The sequence below is a fragment of the Dermochelys coriacea genome, chromosome 18, assembly GCF_009764565.3.
Source record: "Dermochelys coriacea isolate rDerCor1 chromosome 18, rDerCor1.pri.v4, whole genome shotgun sequence".
In the NCBI taxonomy this organism is placed as follows: Eukaryota; Metazoa; Chordata; order Testudines; family Dermochelyidae; genus Dermochelys; species Dermochelys coriacea.
Genome location: NC_050085.1, coordinates 10,861,323 through 10,879,304, shown reverse-complemented (window position 1 = coordinate 10,879,304; position 17,982 = coordinate 10,861,323). Strand labels below are relative to the sequence as shown.

General features: G+C 45.6%; 1 protein-coding gene across 3 annotated transcripts in view; it reads left to right on the top strand.

Moving 5' to 3' along the window:
- Nucleotides 1–16,558, top strand: part of TNFRSF8 (TNF receptor superfamily member 8) — a 48,526-nt gene extending 31,968 nt beyond the window's left edge. For 2 of the 3 annotated variants that reach the window (XM_043499950.1, XM_038376865.2), the window contains 9 exons: nt 194–319; nt 1,515–1,670; nt 1,786–1,879; nt 2,248–2,606; nt 2,805–2,927; nt 3,407–3,457; nt 6,485–6,510; nt 9,690–9,909; nt 13,188–16,558. In XM_043499950.1, the coding sequence (XP_043355885.1) occupies nt 194–319; nt 1,515–1,670; nt 1,786–1,879; nt 2,248–2,606; nt 2,805–2,927; nt 3,407–3,457; nt 6,485–6,510; nt 9,690–9,909; nt 13,188–13,435 (1,403 nt within the window). In that variant the 3' untranslated portion in view covers nt 13,436–16,558. The remainder of the gene's footprint in view (nt 1–193; nt 320–1,514; nt 1,671–1,785; nt 1,880–2,247; nt 2,607–2,804; nt 2,928–3,406; nt 3,458–6,484; nt 6,511–9,689; nt 9,910–13,187) is intronic. The other variant, XM_038376867.2, reaches the window with a different exon arrangement.
- The last annotated feature ends 1,424 nt before the right edge of the window (nt 16,559–17,982 follow it).

Genomic DNA, 17,982 nt, shown 5'->3' with positions numbered 1-17,982 from the left:
TGAACCAGGGTGTTGCTGGAAGAGAAAAGCCTATTTGAAAGAGAAACTGAGGCTTGGCACTTCTGAGCTACGCTTGACCGGTAGGGGGTGCTGCTGGGCTGGCACAGCATTTGACAGGATGGTTCTCACCCTCTGCTTCTCTCTGAGCCCTTGGTAAGAGGCTTCTTATTAATTTTTTGCTTCTCTCTTTCAGGCTATCATAAACAGAAAGAGTGTCCCACAGATCCAGGCCAGGACTGCGGGCAGTGTGAGCCCGAGCACTTCCTGAACAGGGAGCAAGGGAGGCCACACTGCAAGGCCTGCGTGTCATGCAAGCCAGGTATTTGTTTTGCTTATCTCCGGCACTTGCATCATGCCGAGATCTTCTCTGGGTTTGAGCTGGGTCAGTTTCATTATATCTTGATTTCCTGCCTTTCCACATGGGTCTGGACTGGCGAGGGAAGCCACCTTGTCTTAGTCCTTGATCCATCAATTGCAGCACCAGGCTGATGTGAGTCCCCTTTCAGGTAACGTATCCCCATTATGTGAAATGGGTCCTGTCTGTATATTTGGGTATCTCAGCAGGCTGCATTTGGGGCCTGATCCAAATCCCACAGAAGTCAATGGAAAGGCTCCATTGACTTTGGTGGAATTTGAATCAGGCTCTTGGAGAGTGCATGTCTGGCTATTTTACTTTCCCACTTTGTGCACCTACTTGAGCATCCAAATGCTTGACTTGGATGTTCTGTTCAGTTTAGAAAAGTCATCCCACCCTGTGACATAATGTTACAGAGAGGAACGAACCAGGGAGCTTGGATCTGAATTCAGATTTGCATCTTGGTTCTTCCACAGTCTGGATCTGGGGTTCTGGTGCAGACCCATTTCTTGTCTTTCACCCCAGTGGATCCCAAAGAGTTTTCCAGATGGAGAACTGAAGTGCAAGCCTTACTGGGATTGCAGCTGCCTCTGGGGTGATGCACAGAGACGTTTAACAATGCACAACAACGCTATCCACCAGGTTAGAACAGGGAGGCTAGTGTCGTGTTTAAGAGATGCTACCAGGAAAATTTAGGGGGATGGAACACAACTGCCTGAGCTAAAATTTAGCTCAGGCAGGAGAGTCAACACCCTGATCTTGCAGTGAGATCGTGACAGCCCACAAGTGGTCGGACCCCAGTAATGACATTTCATTCAGAATGGCATTTCCAGCAGCAAAATGGCCCCCTGTGCTGGCTCAGTATTTAGAGAGGGGAATACCACCTACCACCTCACAGTGCCACTTCCTACGGGACCTGGGATTTCCCCAGAGGTCTCCCATTCAGCTATTGACCAAGCCTGATCCCTGCTTGGTTGATAAGACTCCAGCCCGTTGGTCTGCAGACTTCTCCTGCTATTGTGACTTAAGTTGTCACTGAACAGAACTCTCATTATCCCATGTCCCACCCTGCTTTCCAGGACCCCTGGATTGAAATAGCTCAACTCTTCTCCTCTCCTGCATCTCCTCCATGCTAATTTTCCCTCGCTCCCCCTTTCAGAATATGACCTTGTGGAGAAAGTCCCTTGCTCCTTCAATTCCAGAAGGGTGTGTGAGTGCCGAGCAGGTCTGTTCTGTAAGGTTGCAGTTCTGAACAGCTGTGCGCGATGCATTTCCCACACTGTCTGCAAGCCAGGATTTGGAGTCCTAGCCAGAGGTAAGCATCCCACCCATGCCAGCCAGTCTCCTCTGTCTTTGGCCATGGGATGGTGCTGGCGACACGGCTCACTCTGTCGCGTACGGCTTGACGAGCTTTTTATTTTTTTCTGCAGGCACCTCAGAAGTTGATGTCTCTTGCGAAGAATGCCCTTCAGGTACCTTCTCTGATCGGCTCTCCAGCACCGAACATTGCAAGCCCCACACAGAGTAAGCCCAGTTTTTTGCTAGTGAGCAGAGATTTGAGAGCATCCCTATTTTTTTTGTTTGCACCAGATGCCATGGCTGGGGGCGTTTTGAGTGGGGATGGATGAACCCCTCTGATCTCGAGCTCGCTTGACTAGAGTGAGTTAGACTTGAACGTGAATGTTAGATTTGTATCTGGCTTAGAGATCCTGTGGGCAGGGGGAAGAGTAATGGGAAGGGATGAGCTTCTGGCTAAGGGCAGATGACTCAAAAATGAGCAAGGGGATGGTTATCATTCAGGTAACCTCTCTCCTGTCTTTCATTCCCTCCAAGGATTCTTCATGCATTTTACTCTGTGACTCATAACCTCCGTTTCTCCTTCCCCTTCCCAGCTGTGCCAAGCTAAACAAGATAGCAGTGGGCAGAGGAAATTCCACACACGACCAAGTCTGCATAGACCCGCCTTCCATGCACCTCACACCTGCCACTTTGTCTGGGAAATTCAGCAACGAGCCAAAGGATTCTGGCAGGGCAAGACCACCGCACCTGAGCGAGCAGCCAACCACCGTGGGAGGCCAGCATTCCCACACTGCCACAAAGCCAGTGACCAGCGCCAGCATCCTCACGAGTGATGCAGCCTCTGGCGATGCCAACTGGACCGCTACGGGAACTGTCGGTGGACCGGATACAAAACACGCAGCTGGCACTTCCCCTATCTCAGATATAGCTACAGAAAAGACTGCCAAGACAGGTAACAGCACTGATAATGCACGTGGCGAGTGAAGCACATGAAGGTGGGCTTGGGTCTGTGTGCGTGTTCTGGTGTGGGAACATCTTTCTCTCTCATACTGCTTGTGGACCCCCCATACCTTTTTAAAAAAAAAAAAATCCTAGCTGGAGAACATGCAGCTTCATTAATGATACCCCTTATGCCCACTCTGTGTTGCAGGTGATGGGAGCTTTGTTCCCTGGGGTGCGGTGGTTCTCTGCAGCATGGTGCTACTCGCTGGTATGTTGGCGGTTTGGCAAAGGAAGGTTTGCAAGCGGTGGATCTTCACCCCAAGTGGGAAGAGTGAGTTTCCTGAGCCCTCTAGCTGTTCATTAACCCATAGTATGCTGGCAGAGTCACTTGTTCTCCCAGAGGTTTAGGTGCCCACTGCATGTGTTGGGAAGAAGGGCAGATCTACCAGCCCCTGGGAGGCAGGCAGGGCTGGGTGAGGGCTCCAGGCAGATCCTGACCTCTTGGTTTTAAACGTTCGAATTCTATAAGCAGTTCATGGAGGAAGAAAGAGATGGTGCTGCCATGAAACAAACGGGAGCTCACAGGCTGCGTGAAGAGTTTCTCAGAGGCTGTGGCAGAAATGGTAACTCTACTCAGCACAGACTGATGTTGTCTGGGATCTGTTTTGTGCAGGAAGCATGTTAGCTGGTATAGCCCCAAGTGGAGAGAGAGAGGGGAAGGGTAATCTTCATAGGTAATGATCAAATCTAGTTCTCCAGATGTTCCAGAGCTACTCTGGTGCTGAACATGGTGTCTCTTTATTTTCTCAGCTCCTGATCTGTATCCAGTCACTACAGGTAGACCCAGATCTGCACGTCAGGGTAGGTGACTGATAGAGGCTGGAGCCATCTTTCCGGTCTGTCTTGGAAGGTTTTCTAGCTGAATTTCAATCCATTTTTGTATTGGTTTGGACAACTGTTACGGAGAAACATTTTTATATTATGAGACTTATACGATGGGTGCCAGTGAAAAGACATTGCGTTGCTCTCTCCAGCACTATTGGAACAGTGCAACAGATGGCGCTCTTCCACCTGAATCGATGCCCTTGCGTAGTAAAAAGAAAAGGAGTACTTGTGGCACCTTAGAGACTAACAAATTTATTAGAGCATAAGCTTTCGTGAGCTACAGCTCACTTCATCGGATGCATTTTCGAAATGTATCCGATGAAGTGAGCTGTAGCGCACGAAAGCTTATGCTCAAATAAATTTGTTAGTCTCTAAGGTGCCACAAGTACTCCTTTTCTTTTTGCGAATACAGACTAACACGGCTGCTACTCTGAAACCTTGCGTAGTAAGTGGGCCCAATGCTGCTGGAGATGTGCCGTTTTTTAGATGCAACTTGAAACCACAGTCCCTGACCACTGAAGGCCTTGTGGCATGGGCTACAAAAGTAGAGAGGGCATTACCCACGGTACCCTAACCAAACTCCAGCCTGAGTCATTATTGTCATGCTATCTGGAGTGGCTCAGGACCACGAGTGCTGACAACAGGGCAGACACCCCAAACTGCTTGTGTATTCTAGATAGGGGCTCTAGATCGGGGGGGGGGCAGGTGGCCAGGGCCTTCCCACTTATTACCTGCAGTACGGACAAGTGATTGGGAGGGGCGAAGAGAAGTGAACAGGAGGTGATGCCTTGGGGGCAGGGGCGCCGTTGGGGTGTGTGTCTGATGGTTCAGGTGCCTGTGGGGTGCCCCCTCCCCACGCTTTTAGGGTACTTCCAACGCTCCTGGTTCTAAAGTGGATTTCACCAAGCTAGTAACAAGGAATTCGCATTTGATCACCATACTAGCCTTACCACAGAGTCACAGACGGTCCCCTTAGACTCTGCAGTCTGTCTTGCCATCCAGACAAACTGGACTTTTGTGATAAATGATCACTTGCACCAAAAACATCACACCACATTCAGGTTGCTTCCAGTCCCAAGAGACCAGTCACTTAGCCCCAGATCAATTAGCACCCTAGATCTTGCACCAATGACAACTCCTGTAGCTAATCCTGTAATAAACTAGCTAAAGGCTTATTAACTAGGAAAAAGAAATTGGAGAGTTATTTACAGATTAAAGTAAGCGAACCTATACACATGAATGAGTTACCTTCTAAATTGTCAGAGTGACCGAGTTGTCGTGATCAGTCAATTCCAAGTGTCTTTCAGGGCAGACCCAGGAGGAAGCCCTTGGGGATCTCTGGTTTCAATGTAGGTTGTGTCTATACTTGCAGAGTTTTTGCGCTGTCAGTTTCACCGATGATAGTGAACCGGTGAAAGAAAAGCACTGGTTTGTGCACTCCCACAGGGCTCGGAGAGTGTTTACCTTTGCAGCACTTCCATCCCGGGATCAAGGTAGCTATCCCACAGTGCAGATGTCTCCGTTTTGACGATGGGCCTTGTGGCAAGGGGAGGGAGGGGTGATTGCGGGGCACCCTGGGTCCCTGCACAGCCTCCTCTCCCCAAACACTGATCAGCTCCAGTAGCTCAACCTTGCACCAAGCAGGGGATCGTTTGCTCCCTGGAGTAGCCAGGGTCACCTGGCCAGTTGATAAGTGAGCACTTGCCAAGAAAACAGGAAGGGGAGTTTCAAAGTTCCTGGGCTTTACAGGGGAAGGGTCAGACATCTGTTTACCTGATGTCAGAGCAGCAGAGCTGCTGGCCAAAGTGGCCACCTAGGCACTGTGGGATATCCTGTGGAGGCTAAAAGCTCTGTAAACAGGAAAAATGTGTCTTCGCTTGTGCATCACTGGTAAGAGCTGTACGTCTCTCGTGGAGGTGGTTTTCTTTTTGCGGTGAAACTTCTGAGTTTCACCGCAAAAAGTCATTGGCAAGTGTAGACACTCCCACAGTCTTTGCGCGAAAAAGGGAATTTTCCCGCTTTAAATGGCAAGTGTAGACATGCCCTTCGAGTCTCTGGCACTTCAGAGTGCAAACAGTCAAAAAGTTGGACATTTTTCCTGTGGCTTTGTTTTATTTCCTTCATTCAGCTTCCAAGCCCACAGGAGGAGCTTCCTTGCACATAGCATTTCGTTGATGGATAGGGCCATTAGCCGGTCTTTTGTATTGCAATGATTCTTGATGGCCCATCTGACCTTGATAGTCCTTCTGGATGGGCGGAGGGAATGGGGGATGTTCCCATGCTTGAGTTCACAAGTTCAGGGCAAACCTTTTTAAAGTTATAAAGCACAACTTACATATTTTCTTATAGCCTGGAATACAGACATTACAAGTGAGATTAATGCAGGCAGCAACTTACAAGCATTTCATAAAATGTAAACACTAAATACGTTCTTATAAGACTAAGCAAAACTACCTATTCTGAGCAAAACTAATGTATGGTTGACCTGGTCTGGTCTCCAGCTATGAGGTTGTCTGCTCCTAGCCAGTTCCTGCAGCCTGGACAAGAGCTGCCATCTGGCCTGCCAACCTCACAATTACATTTTGCCAGCAAACCTCCCCTTGCGATTTCAATTGGATAGTCTGTTCTATCCGGCTTTTCTTCCATTCTCGTTGCCCTCGTATCTAAATACATTCAGCAGGGCGTTAATCAACGTGACTAACATCTGCCATGTGTGGTTCATTCTTTATTGAATAGGGGTTCTTCTTTACTACTCTGCTTAAACTATTGGTTATGTGGCGGTGCAGCGTTAAACAGCAGCTGCATTCGCTTCAGATGTGCCCGCATTTTAGTAGTAGGGAAGGAATGCAAAAGGTACGTCAGTTTGTAAAATAACTTTAAAATCCCTCAGGGTAAAGGGTGCTGTACAAATACAAGACGAGGCATTGATGTTCTTCTTGTGATTGTTAAATTAATGTAAACTCACTCATGATATGTGAATATTTCCCCCCCTTCTCATTGTAGGTTCTGATCTGATGAAGAACTGTGCAGTAAGTATGAAATAGACTCCCCAAATCACTCCTGTTTTCCTTGAAAGGGGTAAAAATAATTAGTGGTATTTTTTAATGTCCTTTTAAACCATCAGTGACAACCTTCTCAGGTCAGGTCTACAGAACAGCCTTATATCAGTGTAACTACGTCACTCGGGGTGTGAAAAATCCACACCTTTGAGCGATGTAGTTTACCAACCTAACCCTGTGTAGACAGCACTATGTCGGCAGGAGAGCTTCTCCCATCGACATGGCTACTCCCTCTTGTGGAGGTGAATTAACTACACCGACAGGAGACTGTCTCCCATCAGCATCTTCACCAAAGTGTTTTAAGTGTAAACCTGCCCTTCAGTTTGCCCCTTTCCATTGTAACCTCTGATGTACATGCACGTGGGGGATGTATCCGTACTTATCTGGGGCCTGATCTTGGAATCCTTCCGCTGGCAAAATTCCCATCTATGTCCTGCTGCTAATGGGGATTTTGCTTTAGTGGGGAGTGCAGGCTCTGATCTGTTGTCACTGGATTGGAGGAGGAAGCGAAATCACAGAGGTGAACGTGCTTGATCTTTCTGGAGCAGTTTGGATCTGAACTTTGCAGTTTTGTCCCATCTCCACTTGTCACCTGCAATGAAGTCATTGGGATTGAGCCACCTCTGGTCTCCCCTTCCCTTCTCAGCAGGTGTGGGCAAGAGCACTTGTCCTAAAATGGGTGTTAAGAGGATATTGTTTGTCAGGTGTGCCAGGCCTGGTGTAACAACACCGATTGAAGCTGATTAGCCAACATGCCCCTCTGGAAATCATGACCCCCATCTACAGTGTGGGGATATTCCCAGTTAATACAAAACAATGGTAATGATAAAGTAAGACTATCCTGGGCTGGAGATGAACAAATCAAACATAAACAAACACAGTAACATTAGAGCACAGATCCTGAACTGCAGTAAATTGTCATGGCTCCATTGAAGTAAATATCTTTTGTTGTAAATGTATTCGTCTGTCATCTTTGAAGCCTACACGTATGCAGAGCTAGTTCTTTCGATTGAGCTCTGTATTTTTAAAAGCATTTCATGCCACCCGTTAAAATGTTTTGAAACCTCCAATTGTAAAGAAACCTGGTTTTACAAACTTCTACCATCAGTTCAATATTTCACTGCTAGCTGCTGCCGTCCATGAAGCTTCCTTTCGTACTTTTTCGTAGAAAATGAGTCAGACGGGTGCCAAGTGCTGGGAACTTCACACGTGAAACCCTTGCTTGGTTTTTGCAGATCTAATCATGTGCAAATAGCAGCAGAGCTAGGAACCACAGCAGAATTTGGCTTTGTGACCCGAGAGCTATATAGCTTTGGTTAATTGGATCCGAGTTTCGTCTTTAAATAAATGAATAATAATTAACCCTGCCGGGGAGCTCTTCTGAGACAGGATTGCAGTGACTCCATGCTGAAGTTCTGTAATACCAATTCAAATCCTATGCTTGCTTGATCTTCGACAAGAGGGCAAGAAATCAGGGGAAATGCGCATGCATCTGTTTTCCTTTAAATTCATTGCCCTTTGATTACCCAGCACTACCTGAGTTCATGCTATGCTATTTGCTTAGCTCACTACTAAATACAGAGCAACACCTTCTTAACACCAATCTAGCTTGAAGTTCTGCCTGAATACATCCATTAAAACAAAGTTCTTCTCCCTGGGATTTCTGTTTGTTACACGTACAACGCTCCCCTTGAGCAGGGGTTTTCAAACTGTGGGTTGCAACTCCATTTTAATGGAGTCACCATGGCTCGCCTTAGACTTGCTAGGGCCCAGGGCTTAAGCCGAAGCCCAAGCCCAAGCCCCACCGCCTGAGGCCGAAGCTGAAGCCCAAGGGTTTCAGCCCTGAGTGGCAGGGCTCAGGCTTCAACTTCAGCCCTGGGTGGCGGGGCCCAGCTCACAGCCCCCCCCCCCCCCAGGGTGGTGGGGCTTGGGCAGGCTCAGGCTTCGGTCCCCCATCCTAAGGTCATGTAGTAATTTTTGTTGTCAGAAAGGGATCACGGTGCAATGAAGTTTGAGAACTGCAGCCCTAGAGCTTTGCAAATTCTATACTCCACCGCTGAAGTGCACAGGACAGCAACCTAGGACAGCAACTGCTGGTGCACAGCATGTAATGCTACAGGTGGGGAGAGGACAGTAGTGGCCATGGATGCTACTTCCATGAAAATGCCATCGGACCATACAGAGCAGAAACATCCATATGCTTAGACAGTGGAGATCCGTAGCGCTGAACGTCCATGACCGCACTGTGCAGTATCTAGTAGTGCCCCAGGATCATTACTGGTCTGCTGCAGCCAGATTAATTGCAGACGACCACATGACCGCTGCCAGTCTGTGACTGGGCAGTGACCCTCTTGACGTCATAGTTGATCTTCAGAGTTCGATGTGCAGGGACTTTGTCTCCAAGTCCAGCAACGTGACCAAAAAGGGCAAGCTGGTGGAGGCCAATGATAACTTCAGGCCTCTTGAGGCCAGTTCTCAGTGATGTATCCCCATTGCTGATTGTGTAATGCAGAGCAGGCAGTATCTCTCTCTCTCTTTCGGTCTCATGTCACAAAGTTCATTGTATCCAATTTCTGTAGGACAGATGGTCTGTGTTTATGGGACAGGCTTGGGAATTTTAGATTCTATCATCGGCTCTGCCAAAGACACTCGCTTTCTCAGTTTGTGCTCTTGGACGAGTCATTTAACTTCCCCCTGCTTCAGTTTACTCCTCGATCAGATGGGGAGTGCTATGAGACTTAATTCACCTCTGTATTTCAAGTGCTTTAAGATGGAGTGAAATTTTCAAAAGCAGCTAGGGTTCCAACGTGCAAAGATATTTAGGGCCTAAAATTGCAGATAGGAGTTTAACCTGCTTAAGCACTTTATAAATCCTGGTAGACGCCTATCAGCATCATTAGTCACCTTTGTATCTTTGTAAATCTGGCCTTAAGGGACTTGGGTTTCTTTGAATTAGGCTCATAAGCTCGGAAGTCATTTAGGCCCTCTTGAAAATTGTACGTCAACTGATGGAAGGTATTCTGTGAATACGACTCTTATTCTCCCTGATTCAGAGGGATGTGGCTGCTTCCAAAGATACTCCCTGTTTTGTTTCTCATCATGTGAGCTGTAGGTTCACTGCCCTGTTCATCTCCTCTTTATGTCGACAGAAGAGGTTCAGTATGCTGAAAGCTGACAAAGAGTCAGAAGAGAGGGAGTTACTAAACAGACTCCCCAACCCCATTGTGGAAACCAACAACAACTTGGTCTCCAGCTCAGAAAAAAATCCCAGTCCCGACTCAAGCCTGGCTGAGATGATCCAGAGCACTGGGAATGCCACAGACTACCCTGCTGATTCCCGAGCGAGGGACCACACTAATAACCGAATCGGTGAGTCTCGTGCACCTTTGTAGAATTGTGTGTGTGTTGGGGAGGAGGGAAGGAATTCAGCCCTTTTCTCATTAACTGGCAGGTTTTTAAAGTTTTCATTTACTGTCAGTTGCATGACTTTGGCTCCAGACATTTCCTCTAACAATCAACCAAGCAGCACAGACTCTGACCCGGAGTGACTGCTGCCAAAGAAAATTGCTTAAAGGGAAATCAAGAGCTGCTGAGATGGAGCAAAGGAGAAAATGAGCAAAGGCCATTTCCTGTGCAGCTGGGAGCATGCCCAGAGAGGGATTAAGCAATACAGTGGGTGAAGCTTTAATGACTGAATATATTTTTAAAAATATATTCAATCGCAACTCTTCTCCAGCCTGGCAAACTGTTTTTAAATGATGGTGGTAATTTTCCCAGTGAGATGTTTCACAGGCAGTTTCTGCAATGAGGCTGGAGGGGAAGATGCATTTGAAGGTTTCTTCTCCTCTGCAGAAAATCTTGACTGATGGTCCAGATCCTCTGCTGGTATAAATTGACAAACTCCACTGGTAGATCTCCAGCTGAGATCTGGCCCTACGTGTATATCTGAAGGAAGGACAAATCTCCATTGGAACTTGTTCTCAATTACAGGGAGACAGATGAGTGAGCAGATTTGAGTTTGATGTTACGAAATGATTTGGTTTGAGAGCTTCCCTTTAGTTAAGCACATGTGTAATGAGGAAGGGTCTTTCTTAGTGACCGATGTCATTTCAAAGCCTGGTTGTCAGATAAACTGCAAAGTGATGAGATGTGGCATGCTGCAGATTCTGTATTGCAGTGGCTCTCAACCTTTCCCGACTACCCCTTTCAGGAGGCTGATTTGTCTTGCGTACCCCCAAGTTTCACCGCACTTAAAAACTACTTGCTTACAAAATTGGACATAAAAATACAAAAATGTCACAGCACATTACTGAAAATTTGCTGACTTTCTCATTTTTACCATTTAATTATAAAATAAATCAATTGGAATATAAATATTTCAGTGTATAATATATAAAGCAGTATAAACAAGCCATTGTCTGCATGAAATTTTAGTTTGTACTGACTTCGCTAGCGCTTCTTATGTAGCCTGTTGTAAAACTAGGCGAATATCTAGATGAGTTGATATACCCCCTGGAAGACCTCTGCGTACCCTAGTTGAGAATCACTGCTATATTGTATGCAATCCATGCTCTCTTCATGCCTGGTGCAAATGCTGAGAAACATTTTTAAGTGAAGTTGATAGAGGGCACGGTATGGTCACGGCAGTAGGGTTTTTGGAACAGAGCTCCTGTACTGTGCTCCACCAGGAAAGGTTATCGTTAAAGTGCAGGCTCGTTGTGTGCCAGTTTTCAAACTGATTGTATGTTTGGACATCCTGGCTGAGTTCTTCACAGTCTGAATTAACATTCCCAAGAGATCTTGGCTGCCTGTCCTATTTTACTTATTCCAGTAGCATCTGCCAAGTCATGGTGTACGGTATTCCATGGAAGTCAGCTCCCAATCTGGGCTACCCTGTCCTCATTAGTGCTGATCTTTCGGAACTAAGTGCCTTTCATAGGTCCTGCAAATGCACCAGAACCCTCCCACCCTGTGAGTGATGGACTTGTAACTTCTGCAGAAAAAGACCTGGAGATTACAGTGGATGAGAAGCCGGATATGAGTCAGCAGTGTGCCCTTGTTGCCAAGAAGGCTAACGGCATATTGGGCTGCATTAGTAGGAGCATTGCCAGCAGATCGAGGGAAGTGATGATTCCTCTCTATTTGGCATTGGTGAGGCCACATCTGGAGTATTGCTGTATTGGGCCCCCACTACAGAAAGGATGTGGACAAATTGGAGAAAGTCCAGCGAAGGGCAATGAAAATGACCAGGAGGCTGGGGCACATGACTTGCAAGGCGAGACTGAGGGTACTGGGCTTGTTTAGTCTGCGGAAGAGAAGAGTGAGGGGGGATTTGATAGCAGCCTGAACTACCTGAAGAAGGTGTTCCGAAGAGGATGGAGCTCTGGTGTTCTCAGTGGTGGCAGATGACAGAACAAAGAGCAATGGTCTCAAGTTGCAGCGGGGAAGGTCTAGGTTGGATATTAGGAAACACTATTTCACTAGGAGGGTGGTGAAGCACTGAAATGGGTTACCTAGGGAGGTGGTGGAATCTCCATCATTAGAAGTTTTTAAGGCCTGGCTTGACAAAGCCCTGGCAGGGATGATTTAGTTGGTGTTGGTCCTGCTTTGAGCAGGGGGTTGGACTAGATGACCTCCTGAGGTCTCTTCCAAACCTAATCTTCTATGATAACAATGTAAAGTCTGTAAGGCCTGTCATCCCCAGGTACTGCCCCCTATCCACAGTACCACTGAACTTCAGTGACCTCTGGGGTGGAGTGTGCCATTCAAGTCCTAATGAAGGCCTTGAATTACCTTTCCCATCAGAGCCAGGTTTAACGTGTTGGACACTACATTCATGTCCTACAAATCTGTCCTAAAATATCCTTTCCAGTGTAGCTGATCCTGCATTGCCTGACCCCTGATACCAAGTCTCCTGTGCAAGACCTAAAAACAGAGTTCAATTATCCCTTTTGTTACAGCTATTTGAGTTTCCTGTCAATTGAAAACTTTGCTTAAAGGCAGCCTTTTCATGCTGCTATTGGTGTTGCTGTAGATTTAAAGCATAAGACACCTAGGACGTATTCCCTGGGGTCGTAGAAGACTCTGGCATCCTGGTAGTTGGCGTTATTAATTTCTCTGGTCCTTGCAGAAGGGCCAGAGCCTTGATCATTGTTAAGCAGCAAACACATCTTTCTGTTAGAGAACTTGAAGCATAGTTTGTTGCTGGGTGAAGGGATGGTGGTTCAGTAATCACAGATGAGATTTGCAGGAGAAGTGAACAAATATCGACCCCAAACTTTTTATATGATCCAAAAAATTTGGGAATTTTATAGTATGAAATATCCAGATCTCTCTTGCACATGGCCTTTCCATGCCCTCTTTCTTTCACTGTGTTCAGTACTTAGATTCCAAATGAAAGGTGCCTTATGAATATCCAAGACTGACTATTCAGAACTAGTGGGACACATATCAAAGGCCGGCATGGCTGTTCCCATTTATTATAAAGGGGAATTATGCTCGAGATGGACCAGATCTGCACACCTCTGAACTTTGGGAAACCTCAGCTTGGCATCCAAGCGTTGCAACAGGGGAAACGGTCTCTGGCTAGCACCAGAAATTATCATTAGTAATGCTCAGGATTGATTCCTATCTGCTTCCATTCACAGACAAAATATACATAATGAAAGCCGACACTGTGATTGTGGGGTCCATTTCGGAAGTGCCTGTCAGCAAGAACTGCGCGGTTAGAGGATGTGAAAATGATGCTGAGCCCCAAGAAAACATGGAGGAAAAAGAACTGGTAATGCGTTATCCGCAGCAGGAGACAGAATCATTTCCAGGAGGTGATGTAATGATTCCAGTGGAGGAGGAGGGCAAGGAATTTCATCACCCTACCACTGCCACTGAGAAGTGATGTCTTGCAGAGCAGATCTTGAAGACTAAAGCTACAGAGATGCCCATTGTGCGAGTGATATCCAGTGCACTGGGGAGCCATGAATGCCTTATTGTCTCAGATGCTGGAAGAATGGTTGGGGATCATGGGAGAACTTTTTGGAACAAGGTGTCATATAACTGATTTCATCCCGGAAACAAGACAATCGTCAATAGTAACAAGAAGAATTTTCACTTATGGATCACATCAAATATTTCTCTCCACTCCTCCTCCCCACATCCAGTTACAGATGGGACTGAATCAAAACCCCAGGTTTGAACACTCCAAAACTCTGAGGACTTTTGGATCCTGATCCAAACCCCACAGTTGCCCCATCTTTATAACTGAATGGAATAAAATATATTTCCAAGCACCTCCATTGTGAAAATTCAAGTCAGGATCCAAAGACTGAATATTGGGGCCTATATCTATATTACAGTATTTGTGCTGTTCCTATCATTGTTACCAACTCTTGAGATTTTATTGCTATACTAACGATTTTTTTTTCTGAAAGTCCCAGCTCCTGGAGTCATTTGATCACACAGGAATCTGTGTGTTTTTTTTTTTTTTTTTTTTTTTTATTTTTAAATGTTTCCAGGCTTTTCTCCACAATCAGGACTAGAAACATGACCGAAGTGTGCCCTCAAGGCACAGAAATTAGACTGTAAATAAAAACAAATCCAACGTTTATTCGTGATTTTTTTTTTAAGCCAATCTCATGAATAGTTTGAAGCTGGACTCAAGGAGGACTTCCATGATTTACTTTTTTAAAACTATTTTGATAAAGAAAACAGACAAAAGTTCAAAAAGGTAAATGACTTATAGCTTGTATATATTTCCCAATACTGCATGCTTCACAGGACCTCCAATGCAGTTATACTTTTTTATAACCCATCAAAGCTGCAAGATCGGACAATACAAAACCAGGAACTACTAAATAGACATAACATGCTAGAAATAAAATAGGAGAAGACATGCATGAATAGGGAGAAGAGGGACGAGGAGTCCAAGAGGAAAGGAAAAGAGAATGGAGGTCTGGCATTCTTTGAGCCTTCTACATCTGTTTTATACAAATGTATCAAAAAAAGGAGTTCACATTTCTTTCAATTCAGACTCCAGGGTTTTGATGTTTGGGATTGGCAGTGCTGCTACATCATGGCCTTCTCCAGAAAAAGCCAAAGGCTTTTGAATATTTAGATGTTGTACAGAAAGTGAACTTTGTCTCCGAGTCTGAATTAAGCAGGACCAGTGAATATGGATATGGTCTTATAAGGAAAACGAAGGAAAAGCACTGATTTCACAAAAGATTTTTTTTATTAACTTTTTTTAAATATAAAGGTCACATTGCTCATTTTCTAAAACCATGTCAGTTTCTGCTGCTTTTGGAAGAAGTGCAGGAGGTGATCTCGGAAGCACTTATTTACATATTGTTTAAAAAAAAACCCTCTCGTTTTGTCATCAAATTACGCAAGATGCTGACCTCTCACGCTGCTAAATCTATAACTGTAAATGTAATGCATCTGTGCTGACTGCGCTTTCACATGATTATGGAAAATGAGCTACATGATAGTGCTCCTTGATAGGTTGTTTTTTTTTTCCTTTTAAAAGAGGAACCACAGAATTACTACCGGCTCAGTAGTTTTTATATTGGACAGAATACAGTGATGGATAATTTATGCTTCTCTAGTGTATTCATAAGAACAATCATACTGCATCAGACTAATGGTCCAACTAGCCCAGTATCCTGTCTCTGACAGTGGCCAGTGCTGGATGCTTCAGAGGGAATGGGCAGAACAGGGTAACTTCAAATGATCCATCCCCTGTCAGCCAGTCCCAGCTTCTGGAAGTTGGAGGTTTAGGGATGCCTGGAGGTTGGGGTTGCATTCCTGATCATCTTGACTAACAGCCATTTATGGACCTCTCTCCCATGAACTTACCCAATTCTTTTTTGAACCCGGTTATACTTTTGGCCTTTACAACATCCCCCTGCAATGCATTCCCTAGGCTGACTGTGCATTGTGTGGACAAGTACTTCCTTATGCAGGACTTAATGTGTGTCAGGGCTGAGCCCCAACACCTCTAGGCTTGGCAATTCAGAACTGTATCACCTCTGGGCTTGCCGTGTCAGTTATGAAAGTAAAAAATTTGCTTGAGCTCTGGCACCTCATTCATTACATAAGACCTGCCCTTCTGTTAGTTTTCAACTGGCCTTTTACCTGGGACTCTCAGTGCACTTTACAAACATCGGTTAAGTCTCGTGCTACCTGTGTGATGGAGGGAACTATGTTATGGGTGGGACCAGAGGCACAGAGTGTGACTTTCTGAGGATGCAGTAAGGCAGAGCAAGCCGGAGAATCCCAGCATCCTGACTCACTGCCTCTAATTCATTTGCAAAATGACGCTGGGCCCAACATGGGCACTCCCTTCACTCATTCCTTCTTGAATTCTCCTTTCCTCTCCATAAAGCTTCTGAGCTGCTCAACACCAGTTGCTATTGCTGCTGCACGTGTCTTTGGCTCCTCTGTAGCGTTAAAGAAACCTCTTGTGTGTGCCTTCTCTGTTGTACTTGTTTTGTTACATGCAGAAGACATGCTGCTCCTAAAACCAAAAAGCAACAGTCTGGGTCTCTATCGCTGTCCTCTTCAGTGGAAGTTGCACGTGGTGAAGACGGAAGCAAATTGAAATAACGTTTCTCGCTAAAACTTCTTGATATTGTGCAGCAGAAGGTCAGCTCCCCAAATGCTGTCACTAACTAAGAAGGAAGTGAAACCACAAAGGACAAATTTGCCCAGACTTTCTTCATTTTAACCATGTGTGCCTCATTGTTTCCCAGGGCTCAGCATGGGTTATGGAGAAATGACTTTCAGCTATGAACACCAACGCGGTTGTGAATAACAATGCTCATGTGATTGTGATTGTAAGGGTTTTCCATAATAATGGAATTATAGAGGTGTGTGCCCTGTGCCTATATGAATCTTGCTAATACAACAGTTTTTTCTAGGGGGATCAAATGCATTTTCTTGCTAGATCTAATGTAATTGGTTAGCAAAACTGAAATTTTAACATCTGTAATGGGAAAAAAAATTAAATGTGGTTTAGCCTGTGGGCACACTTCTTTTTATATATATATATTCTTGAAACTTTATACAAAGTGCCCTGTGATTATGCAAGTGTTTAAAGAATCAGATCGGTCCCAGGAAAATGAAAAGGTGGGTTTTTTTTCTTATTTCAAAGACCAAACAATTTTAACATTTATTAAAGCAGTTTAGCACCTGCAGGTTCCCTCTTCACCAGGGAATGCAATTCACAGTCCAAACTGATTCTCATTCCCCTTAAGGCTTATTTACAGCATTTGGCAATGTGGAAAGAAGCCTTCCCCTGGCTGTCAAACTTCAGTGTAAATTAAATTCAGGCTCAGAACTGAAAGTTCCTATTTCTAATTAGAATAGAAGAGCAGAACTATCCCCAGAGATCATACATGTGCTAAAATGTATTGTTTGCTGCAGAGGTGATGTATAAAATATATAGCTACAGTGGTGGGAGTGGAGGGAGTAAAGGTAAATTCCAGAAACCATAATAATCATCATCATCACAAGGGCTAAGATATTAGATTGAGGGGAAATTACTTATTTCCTCCCCCGCCCCCAAGTTCAAACCTGTGTATGTGTGTGCCTGAGAGGGGGGGGGGGGGGAAAAAGAGCAAGGCTGGCCCGGGGTTAATGCTATGTTTTATTGTAATTAGGGTGAGATGGAGAAAGGTCAAAGGCTCCTGCAGTCACTGGGAGTCTTTCTATTCATAGATACTAAGGTCAGAAGGGACCATTCTGATCATCTAGTCCGACCTCCTTCACACCACAGGCCACAGAATCTCACCCACCCACTCCTACAAAAAACCTCACCTATGTCTGAGCTATTGAAGTCCTTAAATCATGGTTTAAAGACTTCAAGGAGCAGAGAAGCCTCCCTCAAGTCACCCATGCCCCATGCTACAGAGGAAGGTGAAAAACCTCCAAGGCCTCTCCAATCTGCCCTGGAGGAAAATTCCTTCCCGACCCCAAATATGGCGATCAGCTAAACCCTGAACATATGGGCAAGATTCACCAGCCAGATACTACAGAAAATTCTTTCCTGGTTAACTCAGATCCCATCCATGTAATATCCCATCTCAGGGGATTAGTCCTATTTACCCTGAATATTGACTGCAGTTGGCTTTGGATCAGGCGCAAAAAATTTGGTTTAAGCCCTGGCTTAGTTGATCTTTCATGGGGTTTGTACACTTAGTAGCTACTCTCCTATTCCCCTCTATTTTGGGGACTCCCTGCAATCTCCCCATGCTAGTGACTCTTTGGGCACACCCATTCCTTCTTCCCCCTTCCCTGTGGCAGGTGTTTATATAAACTTCCATTCTCTCCTTCCCCTATAGCAGGTCCCCCATTCTAGTTCCATGGCAGGTGCTCTGTGTGAACCTTTATTTCCCCCTTGTCCACCGTACCAGCAGTCTCCTTTCCCCCGCATACAGGGATCCCCCG